This window comes from Chlorella variabilis (genome assembly GCF_000147415.1).
Source record: "Chlorella variabilis unplaced genomic scaffold CHLNCscaffold_15, whole genome shotgun sequence".
Lineage (NCBI taxonomy): Eukaryota > Viridiplantae > Chlorophyta > Trebouxiophyceae > Chlorellales > Chlorellaceae > Chlorella > Chlorella variabilis.
In genome coordinates, this window is record NW_005435073.1 from 111,420 (window position 1) to 122,332 (window position 10,913).

At 69.5% G+C, this 10,913-nt stretch overlaps 4 protein-coding genes across 4 annotated transcripts in view; 2 read left to right on the top strand and 2 right to left on the bottom strand.

Moving 5' to 3' along the window:
- Window positions 1-1,167, top strand: part of CHLNCDRAFT_135933 (hypothetical protein) — a gene marked incomplete at both ends in the record, with an annotated part of 4,061 nt that extends 2,894 nt beyond the window's left edge. Inside the window, 3 exons of the mRNA XM_005845887.1 lie at window positions 97-230; window positions 483-787; window positions 1,054-1,167. Coding sequence (XP_005845949.1) covers window positions 97-230; window positions 483-787; window positions 1,054-1,167 — 553 coding nt within the window. The remainder of the gene's footprint in view (window positions 1-96; window positions 231-482; window positions 788-1,053) is intronic.
- Window positions 1,168-1,922: 755 nt separating this feature from the next.
- On the bottom strand, window positions 1,923-4,170 carry CHLNCDRAFT_135934 (hypothetical protein; the record flags this gene model as incomplete). The annotated part of the gene is made up of 7 exons (XM_005846020.1): window positions 1,923-1,965; window positions 2,289-2,367; window positions 2,549-2,713; window positions 2,883-3,004; window positions 3,188-3,366; window positions 3,499-3,636; window positions 4,084-4,170. The coding sequence occupies 7 exons, from the start codon at window positions 4,168-4,170 to the stop codon at window positions 1,923-1,925; spliced, it is 813 nt and encodes a 270-aa protein (XP_005846082.1).
- Window positions 4,171-5,297: 1,127 nt separating this feature from the next.
- CHLNCDRAFT_135935 (hypothetical protein) lies at window positions 5,298-8,862 on the top strand (the record flags this gene model as incomplete). The annotated part of the gene is made up of 5 exons (XM_005845888.1): window positions 5,298-5,793; window positions 5,980-7,336; window positions 7,570-7,780; window positions 7,919-8,116; window positions 8,353-8,862. The coding sequence occupies 5 exons, from the start codon at window positions 5,298-5,300 to the stop codon at window positions 8,860-8,862; spliced, it is 2,772 nt and encodes a 923-aa protein (XP_005845950.1).
- A 1,123-nt stretch (window positions 8,863-9,985) lies between these two features.
- The window catches only part of CHLNCDRAFT_135936 (hypothetical protein), a gene marked incomplete at both ends in the record, with an annotated part of 1,663 nt that continues 735 nt past the window's right edge, over window positions 9,986-10,913 (bottom strand). The window contains 2 exons of the mRNA XM_005846021.1: window positions 9,986-10,210; window positions 10,564-10,876. Coding sequence (XP_005846083.1) covers window positions 9,986-10,210; window positions 10,564-10,876 — 538 coding nt within the window. The remainder of the gene's footprint in view (window positions 10,211-10,563; window positions 10,877-10,913) is intronic.

Here is a 10,913-nt window from a genome sequence, read left to right on the forward strand (position 1 = left end):
CCCTGCCCCGCCCCCGCCCTGCCTTGCCCCCACCCCACCCATCCCTCTACCCCACCCTGTCCCCCATGCCTGCCTCGCCCCCCTGCAGGAGAACAGCCGCCTGGGCGAGCTGCAGACGTGGCTGGAGGCCCACGCCGATGACACGCACCGCCTCGGCGCCTGGCTGCACGACCACCTGCGCCTGCCCACCATCATGGTCGACGGCCAGCCCCTGCAGCTGCCCGCCATCGGTGAGCCCTAGGCCTGCGGCAGAGGTGTCTGGGTGGGCGCCCGCGCCCGGCGACAAGAGGTGGCTGGGAGGGCTTGCGGTTTGTCTATGTGCAAGGGAGCTTGCGGCACGGAAGGGAGAGGCTTCCGGCGGGCTGGGCGTCTGACTCAGAGCAGCCGGCCGCTCGGCACACCCGCCTTCCGCAGCATAAAGCCGCCCGCTGCGCTGAGCTCGCCTCCTGCCTGCCGCCGCCCTGCGCCCGCCCCTCCCGCAGGCGACGGCGCGCTGCTGCAGCACCTGCTGTCCTCCGGCGGCGACAAGGTGCAGGGCCTGCTGTCCGCCTTTGGCGCCGCAGGCGAGCGCATCGCCCAGCTGGCCTCGCACTTTGGCGGCGCGGTGGCCGACCGCGCGCAGGCGGCGCACGAGGCGTACAGCGAGCACGGCGAGCGCCTGGCCTCGCTGCTGGCCTCGGGCGCAGACCGGCTGATGGGGGCGCTGGCGGCGGGCGCGGACCGCAGGCAGGAGCTGGTGGGCGGGCTGGCGGCCAAGGCCGACCAGCGGGGCGAGGCCTTCCAGCAGGTGAGGGGGCCTTGCTGGGGCTTGCTCCACCCATGCCTCTCTCGCTCTTTCTTTGCTCTTTCTTTCTTTCCTTTCCTGCTGGGTTTTGGTGGGGTTCGCTGGGGTGGTTGGAAATTGATGCCCTGTCCTGGTGTTAAACAACCCATCGTCCCCACCACCAAACCTCTGACTCCTCCCCGCATAGTGCGCCCACCGCCACACGCACAACCACCACCACCTCTCCACCGCCACACACCGGCACCGCCGCCTCCCCTCCCTGCCCGCAGTTCATGAGCGGGCTGGATGGCCTGAACCTGGGCCAGCTGTCGGATCTGAGCCAGCAGGGCGTGCAGGACATGGCCGCACACTTTGCGGAGCTCTTCGACTTCTCCAACCTCTGATCTTGGTCAGCTTATGAGCCAAGCCCTGCCAGCTAAGCACCAGCTGGCAGGGGGCGAAGCGCCGGCGCCGAGGCCGCGGAGCCTGCACCGGAGGCTGGGCTGGATGCGCGCTAGTTGATGAGGGCAGGCTGGCATAGCTACTGGCGACAGCGGGGCAGTTTGCCCAGCAGTCGCGCCCCCAGGGACCGCGCGCGCGCCAGACTGCCCCCCAGGCCGAGCCTGCTCGAGGGCTGGAGCTGCGGCCGCGGGCAGCCACTCCAATTATTTTCTCACAGGTTTCGTCCTCAGTATGACAACACCAGGCCAGTACCACTATTATTTATTGATTGCATTTGTTGATCGGGGACCTTCTCTCCATCTGTTGGATCGATGTCATGTAACGCTCTGAAGGGGGAGCTCATGCCGGCACCGGCTGCTGCCACTGGGTGGCCACACTCGGCAGCTCGGTAGGGATGCTCCATGTCTTGCCCTGCCTGCCACCTTGGCGATCCCTGGACCTCAACCCTTGTGCCGCTTGACTGGATTGTAGAGTTGAGATCGGGTAGCTAGTTTACAGGTACAAGCAGCGATTAGTACAGTGCCCCTCGGGCAAACACGCCTGCGACCGACTCCTGGCCAGGCCCGCCCTGCTTGCCAGGCAGCTTGGCTGTGAAGTGCTGCGCCAGGGCAAGCCAGCAACCACAGGCAGGCCTGCAGGCCTGGGACCCGGCTGGGGCCGGGTCGGGCGATGCCGCCGCACCCGCCGCGCGCCGCCGTCAGTCGCACAGGCCATACCCCGGGTCGCAATTTGCGGAGCAGCTGCAACAGGCAGGGGAAACCATGGGGGCCTCTGGTGGGTCACAAGACGGCGGCAGACAGGCATGGCAGGCGCAGCATCTGAAGCCAGCGGCGGGGAAGGAAGAGCACACCACCACACCAAACTCCCTCAGCTGCTGCCCCTCCCACCATGTGCCGCACCCCTCCCCCTGCTGCTTGTGCCGGAGCCCCATGCACTCTGTGCTGCCACCCAGGCGGCCAGCCAGGCATCGGGCCAAGTGGTAAAGTCTGTGCTGCAAGCTTGTTCTTGCTGAATCCAGACTGCAAGCCCACACACGCAAGAGGGAGCCAGCCCGGGGGCGCACCAGTCGTCATCAAACTCGCAGCCGTAGCCGGGGGTCTGGCAGCCGCAGGTGCCCTGGGAGTTGCAGAAGCCGCCGCAGCCTGCGGCAGGGGCGGAGGTGTGGGCACGGTCAAGCCCCGCGCCTGCGCGCTTCCACCTCTGCGCCGCATACGGCAGCTGCACATAGCGGATGCTGCTGCACGAGCAGCCGCTGCGCCAGCAAAGGACGCAGCATGGGGAGGGGGCGTGGAGGCATGCGCGCAGGCGCCGGCCCCTGCTCACATTCCGCGTTCTCCACGCATCCCGCGCCGCCGGTGCCGCACCCCACGCCGCACGTCTTGGCCGGCGAGCAGGCGCCGCTGCAGCAGTCGCTGTTCCGCTCGCAGCCGCCGCCGCCGTCGGAGCAGCCGCAGGTGAGCGTCGCCGCGTTGCACAGCCCGCCGCAGCCTGCAGCGGGAGGCGGCAGGGGTTGGGGCAGGCAGGGGGAGCCGCGCCTCAGCGCTGCCGTCCAGCCCCGCGGCCGGCGGCGCCAGCGCGTCCGCTGCAATGCGTTGCCCCTCGGGCCCCTGCCGCATTCCTGGCTGCCCTCGCAATTGCCCCCGCCCAGCCTGCTCACACTGCCTGTTTGCCGTGCACGGCACGCCGTCGTCGGAGCACCCGCATTTCGATATGGAGGTGCTGCACAGCGCGGAGCAGCACTGGCCGTCCGTGGTGCAGGCGCCGCCGTCGGAGGCACACCTTCGGCAAGGCGGCGGGCCCAGGGCGGCAGAAGGGGAGCGGCTCGGGTTTATGGGCTCGGGGAGGGCTGGGGGCAGCTGCAACAGGGCGGCTGCAACGGCTGCACCGGCCGGCTATACACCACGCGCTGTTGCAGCAGCGTCACAAGTCACAAGTCAGGCTGGCTGGGGGTTGGCTGGGCACTGGGCGGCAGCGGTGGCACGTGCCAAGCGCAGCAGCGCGCTCACGGAGGGCGTGGCGGCGGGCGCGGCGGCGGGCGTGGCGGCTTGGGAGAGGGCGGGCGTGGCGAGGGAGGCGGACGGGGGCGGGGGGGTCTGGGGGGCTTTGGGGATGGCGGGCGCGGCCGTGGCGGTGGCCGCGGTCTGCATGTGCAGGTGGAGGGGATGGGGGCAGCGTGATAGCCAGCACCAGTTGGCAGCAGCTGGCGCCGCCGCATGTGGAGCAGGGCAACAGCCTGTGCTGCCACCTGGGCAGCAGGCAGGCGGAGCGCGCACCTGGGTGGCTTGGGCCTGGGGGGTCGTGGGCGTGGTGGAGGCTTGGGCCTCGGTTTTGGAGGCTTGGGCCTGGGGGTTCGTGGGCGTAGCGGAGGCTTGGGCCTCGGTTTCGGAGGCTTGGGCCGAGGTGGGCGTGGTCTGCAGCGACAGGTTGTTGGCAGCACAGCGAGAGCCAGCACCAGTCGGCGGCAGATGGCGGCGGGCACGTGCCCGCCAAGGCCAGCAGCATCGCCCCATCTGGCAGCAGGGAAAAGAATGTTCGTGACTAGTAGGCAGCATGCACACCGGGGTGGCCTGGGGCGCGGAGGACGCGGAGGACGCGGCCGTGGCGGCGGCGATTTTGCTGCCGCCGCACTCGTCCGCTCTTGTGGCATTGGCGGCTGGGGCACGGCAGCCTGTACAGCCTGCGGCAGGGTCCATATGTGTAAAGCTAATTGTGGGCAGACCAGCCGGAAAGAACTCCCACAACAGTGGAACAGACTGTGCCCACTTCGCTGGCGGTAGCTGGCACCGCCGCGGCGCTCCGCCCTGAAGCTCATGTGAACCCGCATGTTGCGCGGCCCGCAGCAGGGCGGCCCGCCTCACCAGGCCGCTGCTCGCCCACACCAGCACCGTGCAGGCCACGCACACCAGCAGCTTCGCCCGGTGTCCTGGGACCGCGGGCCTCGCCATGCTTCCCGGGACGCCTAGCGCCGAACACGGGCTGTGTGTGCACCAGAGCGTGCGGGACGGCTGCAGAAAGGTCGAAAGGTTCAAGGACAGTTGTCGGAGGCCAGCTCAGCGTTAGTCTGCTGTTGCCCAAAGTAGCCTTTCGCTGCGGCAGTAGCTATGCGAGCAGGTGCACAATGCACAATTGCAGTCTGAGAGGCGGTAAGAGAGCGCAGCCTTGCAACCCATTGTTGCCGCCCTGAGCGGGCACAAAGAGCACCAGTCACCGCCTCACATGATATGGATGGGCTGAGCTTAGGCGAATGTTGCATGCATGCAACTTATGCAATGTTCTTGAAGCACATGCGGTCATGTTGGCTGCAGCTGGCGAAGAGTTACGAGCGTCGGTGCGGGGGCACTGGGGGCGCGGCGCAGGCTCGCCTCGCCAAGTGTGCTGCGGTGCCGCTGCCCACGGCAACAGCCCTCGTTGCCATGGTACATGCAGTACATGTTTGTCGTTTCGAATGGAAAACATGGAGCTTACAGGAAGCAGCATGAATGCAGCCCTTTTTTGAGCCCTACCAGGCGGCGGGCTGATGGCCTCCTCAGCATGCCTAGCACATCGTCATGTTTTCAATTTTGACGGTCCTTCTCGTAGAATCAGTGTTCCCCTTCGCAGGAGAGTGCAGCCAGCGCGCACCTTGCACCAGAGGGGCCTTCGTCCTCCTTGCTGTGTTGGCTTATCCATCGGGCGGGGCGTTAGGCGCATCCAGGATGGCAATGACCATTCAGGCGAGGGCGGGCATGCCGCTGTGCCCATCGGCACCATCACCCCCTTTGATCTCTCGCCGCGTCCTGCCCTACCTTGCAGATAAACGTGGCTCGAGCCTCGGACGCTCAAGTGGTTGCAGAGCTGGAGCGGATCTTCGCTGCCCCGTCAGAGAGCTTTGAAGACGGTCGCCGCACTCTGTTGCTGCTCGCCGCCCTGGCACAGCGGCGCGTCTCCAACAGGTGGGAGGACAGGGCAGCTACATGCGGGGGGGATACCCCACAGCCTCGAGTCACTTGAGTTGAGCCCCACAGCACCCAGAGAGTCACACAGCCCACCCCTCCGCCTGTCGACCCTGCGCTGCAGGTGTTTGGCGCGCTTGATGGGCGCGGCCGCCGCCGTGCCGGCCCACGTGCGGCGTGCCCTGGCCTCTGCTCCAGAGTCCGACCCCCGGAGCGCCGCCGCCATTGCCCGGCACTGCGAGACGGCCTGCAGCACGCTGCTCTGGGCGGCGACCTGCGCGGGGCAACCTGAGCCCGGGGACGAGTGCAGCGAGGCAGACTGCATGCGGCTGCTGGCGGCCGCGGGCTGCGCCATTGACGCGGCTGCCGACGCTGCGGAGAGGGTTCAGAGCAGCTTGGAGCTGCTTCTCTCCGGGGATCACCCCAGGGATCCTCCCGAGGACCTGCTCTGTGAGCCCCTTGTTGAGGCCGCAAGCAGCGCCCTGCTGGCGCTCTGCCGGTTCCTCGGCGGCCGGTGGGGCGAGGCATACCCGCGGGTGCGGCGCGTGGCGGAGCGGCGCACGCTGAGCCATGGCGTGCTGCTGGGCTGGCTGGGCAGGATGGCGGCCCTGCAGCACACGGTGCTGCGCCAGCAAGGTGAGAACTGCGCGCCGCCGCTGGGCTGCTGTGGCGCGGTGGTGTGTCAGGCGTTGGCGCCGGGCTGTGCCCCTGCCTCTGGCCCCGCCTGCCGCAGTGCCACGCGGGCCCGCTGCCCGCCACGCAGCCGCCACGCCTCGCCTCACAAGCTGCCTGCCCCCGGGCCCGCTGCCACGATGCCCGCAGGCGCCGACCGCCTGTCCAAATCTTTCTTCGACCTGGCAGGCTTCGTGCTGGAGGAGCTGCGCAGCCCGGAGCAGGAGGGTGCTGCCCTGGCGGCCCTTGCCTCGCTGGCGTCCGACTCCTATCTGGTACTGGCCCCAGGCCTGCAGCCAGACAGCGACGCGCAGTGTGGCATGCTGTCTGCGGTGACGCACCTGCTCTTCCTGCCGCACCTGCACGGCGAGCTGCGCGGGTTGGAGCGGGAGGGCGGCGGCAGGGTGCTGCGCGCCGCGCTGCGCACGCTGCGCACGCTGACAGACACCCTGCTGGCGGCGCCGCCCCGGCCGCCGCCCGGCCCCGCGCCCCACGCGCCAGCCGGCAGCGGGGGCACACCGGGGGTCGGCGGGGGCCGGCCGCCGGCGGCCGAGGTGCTGCTGCTTAAGACCTGCTACCTGGCAGCCATGTGCTTTATCGTCGACACCAGCTCCGGATGCGGGGAGATACGGGCGGAGGATGCCTGCTGGCAGCAGCTGCAGGATGCGACCTCCCTCCGCCAACTCGCCGACGGGCTGCACTGCCTTCACTACCTCGTCGCCGCGGCAGCCGCCTTCCTGTCGTCCCTCCCTGGCAGCGCCCCAGCCCCGGCTGATGCGGCCGGCCCAGCGCAAGGCAGCGCTGCCGCAGCCGACGGCGTCGGCAGCCCGCGGGCCGCGGCAGGCGCGGCCGAGGCAGCTGCCGCCTCCCACAGCCCATCCCTGCGCTCGGCCTCCTGGAGGGATAGCGCCCGCTTGTTTATCATGGCCCTGGCCAACTGGAGCGCTGCCCTCCTGTGCCTGAGCAAGACCGAGATGGGAGCGCAGCTGCGGGACCCAGGCTGCGCCGCCGCGGCTGCCGCGGCAGCAGAGTCGCTGGTCCGCCTGCTGCCGCCGCTGGCGGCGCTCGAGGCGGCCGGCGGCTGCCAGCGGCTGGCCGGCCAGGATGGTACCGCCCAGGGCTGGTTTTCCGATTACGTCCGGCGTGCAACTCGCGTCGTGATGCCCCGAGCAGTCGTGCTGGCTGCCCACCTGCTGCAAAGCCTGGAAGTCGCGCCGCCGCCGGCCGTGGCGGCGGCGCAGGACGTGGGCAGCGCGCTGCAGGCGGCGCGGCACCTCACCGCTGCCAGCATCAGCGCTGGCAAGGCGGCGGTGGAGTGGCGGGTGCTGCGCCTGGATCCGGAGCCAGGCGGCCAGGGGTATGCAGGGTGCGATGCCCTGGAGGTGGCAGGGGACCGCATCCGCATCGGGCAAGGCGCGATGCAGGGCTGGCGGGCGGCCGCCGCGGCCTGGGCCCAGCTGCTGGGCTGCGAGGGATTGGACCCCGCCACCGCCGCCTCCATCTCCAGGTTAGCAAGGCGCTGTGCTGGCCAGCTTCTGGTGCTGCGTTTTGTCTCGAAAACTCTGTCTTCAAGCGAGCACACGGCATGCAGGACAGCCCGCAGGACAGCCCCCCTGTTTGCCTGCCAGCTCTCTCCACGCCTGCCACCGCCGGGCCGCCCGCATCCTCGCTTGCTCGCTTGTCTTGGGTGAACAACTTGTCTGACCAGGCCCAACGTGGATGGCTGCGCCGGCACTGCAGGGGCGCGGACTGCGCGGCGCTGTCGTGCCTGGCTGCCATCCCTTCCTTGGAGGAAGCCCTGCTGTGTGTGGACAACCCGTACCGCCGCTCGGCAGCGCCCTGTGTGCAGCTCCGCGCTCTGACACCGCTGCTGCAGTCCCCTCAGCTGGCTGACCTGCTGCTGTGGGCGGGGGCGATGCAGCCGCTGCTCAGCGCTGCTCGCCGCTTGCTGGTGAGCCTCCGCACAGCGCCTGCCATGTACCCTGCCTGGCGGCGGCGGCTGCCAGCCGTTGAGTTGCCGCATCGACGCTCAGGTACGTGCACATGAACCAAGTCACAACCCCTTTGCCCCGCTGTCTGTGGTGTGCAGGCCGAGGTGCAGGCCAATGACACCACGCTGCCCACGCTGAGCACCGAGAGCATCGGAGAGCTGCTCGTGCTGCTCACCCAGCTGCTGCTGTGCCCCTGGGCGGCGGCAGCCATTGCCACAGATGCGCAGCTGCTGAGCATGCTGTCCACGGAAGCCAGAGTACTTGCCGAGGAGGTCTCACTGGATACGGCCGATGGGGTGAGCCGACTGGTGCTGTGTGCTGCTTGGGCGTGCAGCGGCTGGCGTGTGCGCATGCATGTGTGCTGGTTCGGAGCCCTGTGCACGGCACGCACATTGGGCAAAGGCCTGCAGCAGAGAGGCGCAGCAGTCTTGGCCTCTGCGCATCGCTTCCCGTTTGTCCCAGCTTGCCCATGCCCAGCCGGGACCTGTTGACCTCATGCCTGCACAGCTTCATTTCCTGATTTCACATGCAGGTGATTGAACTCTTCGACCAGGTGGCCTCTCTGCTTGAGCAGCTGCCGTATGCCGTAGGCAACGGCAGCGGCAGCCGGGTGGAGCCGAGCGCAGCGCTGCCAGACACCGAGCTGGACGGCGCTGCTGGGGAGACGCATATGGAAGCGTTGCTTGCCCAGGCTGCTGCCAGATTCGACCGCGCGGTGGCACAACTTGACGGCACGGCTGCCGCAGCAGCTCTGCAGGAGATGCAGCAGGCGGTGGATCAGCCGGCCATGTTGCGGCGGCAGGAGGCGGCTCTGGGCCTGCGGCGGTGCAGCTACCCGGGCTGCGGCAACCTGGCCGGCCCCGCAGAGGCGGCGCTCAAGACACGCCGCTGCAGCGCCTGCCGGGTGGTGCGCTACTGCGGCGAGGCGTGCAGCCACGAGGACTGGCGGCGGCACAAGAAGGGCTGCAAGCTGCTGCGGCCGGTGGGCGCCCCGGCCGTGCCAGCCAATGCCGCCGACGCAGCGCGAGCGGGCCAGCCTTGAGAGCGGCAAGGATCAGACCCATGCCCCATCTCTGCCGGGCTTGTGGTGCCACAGCGCTGTTCGGCCTGCGCCCCTGGCGCTGCATGGCAGCACATGCTTCGTCATGTAACATTACACCATTAGGGACCCTGGTGGCAGGCCTCAGCAACACGGATGCGGCCGCAGGCATGGCGGCGGACCAGCCTCGATCTTCGGCACCACCGACCGCCACAGCTGTGTGGAGTCGGGAACTGGGGTGCATGCAGCACAGCCCGCCGCTCATTCATTCTCAAACTTGGGAACAGGTGTAGTTCTCTCCACGCACAGCTACGTGCCTCACCGTCTCGGTCCTGTCCCGGCCGCTGCTGCCGCTGCCCACCACTCCCGCGCTGAGGCGCGACCGGCCCGGCTCCGCCCGCCGCAGGGCAAGCCCGCTAACCAGGAAGACGCTGCAGGCCAACCCAGGCGACACGGGATGAGTTTACAGGTGAAGGCGCTGCCACATACCAAGCTGGGCAGGGCGGCGCAGAGGCGCCAAGGCGCGCGAAGCAAACACAGAACAGCACACCGCGGCGGCAGAACGGTTGAGCGAGGGGACAGCGAGCTGGCAAAGGAGGGCCCAGCAATGCGAGGAGGCCGAGGCACAGGAGCAGGTGGTAGTAGCGAGGGAGCAGAGGGACGCTGGAGGGGAGAAGTGTGTGGGCGCAGTAAACAAGGGTGCTGCTAGCAACGCTGCAGGAGGCAACAGGAGAGCATCAAGGCAGGTCACAGCACAGGGCTGGGCGGAGGCGGGGGGCCGGCGCCGGCCGCGGCCCGAGGCGCGGACGGTGCCACAAGGTGGAGGGGCGGGGCGGTACATGCGGTACAGGCGGCGCATGCGGGTGCATCTCAGGCAGCTGCCTGCTGCAGGGGGCGCGGTGCAGCCGCTGGGTCGCCGCGGGCAGCCGGTGCGCAGCGCTCCAGCCGCTGCCAGCAGAACATCGCCCGGCGTGGGCAGTCAGTCCGCTCCGGCATCGCTGGCCAGCGTCGGCAGTTAGCCAGCCAGCTGCAAGCTGCCCAGCGCTGGCAGCCAGCCGCTGCTCAGGGCCAGCGCCGGCAGCCAGCCAGCCAGCCAGCTGCGGGCTACCCAGCCCCTCCTGACCGGTCAGTCGCTGCAGAGCGCCTCGACATCGAGCTCCGCCTCCAGCACCGGCGCATCCGCCGCCATCCCCTCCTCGCTGTTCTCCACGGGTCCGTGGTCGGTGTGGGAGCGTGCGCAGTAGAGCACGCGCCCCACGATGGCCGACAGCGGCAGCAGCCCAAAGGCGCGGCTGTCGATCACGCGCGGCGGCTCCAGCTGCGCGTTGTCGGCAAGCACCCAGCAGTGGCCCTGCAGGGCCGGGTGGTAGGGGTGTTGGGTGGGCAGGTGGCAGGTGGGCAGTGGCAGCGCAAAGCAGTGGCAGCGCAAAGGGTGGGGCAGCTTCAAACGGCGGGGCGGGCACCCCCAGCGAGTCGCCGCAGGGATTGCCCTGTGGCCGCGCCTCTGCATGCTGCCGCACGCAGCGGGCAGGCCGCTGGGCAGGCGGAAGCAGCCTAAAGGCCCCCAGCAACGCCCCCAGCGCAGGCTGCATGCCCCCAGGCGTCCAGCTCCAGGCCACGAAGCGCCCCCAGCCTTTTCCTTGTTTTCTGCCTGTCTGTTTGTAGTGTCTGCCTGTTTGTGGGAGAAGAAGGGGCCTGGCTCACCTCTGGCACAACCAGGCTCTCAAACCCCGCCGCCTCCTCATCCTCCCCAGTCACCAGCTCGTCCCCCGGCATCGCCGCCACCCGCCGCACCATCGTGTTTGCCAGCCGCTCCGCCGCGTCCTCCGCCGCCGCCGCAGCCGCCGCGCCGCCCGGGGGCAGGCCCAGCGCGCCGGCCAGGCCGCCGCCGCCGGGCGCCGCCGCCGCCGCCAGCGTCAAGGGCGAGGCAAAGGCGACGACGTCCCCAGTGAACACGGTGCGCTCTGAGGGGCGGGGCAGCAGGCGCACCAGCAGCCGCTCCACGCTGTCTGGCTGGCTGCGGGGGGAGGGATCGCGGTGGGTGGGTGGGTGGG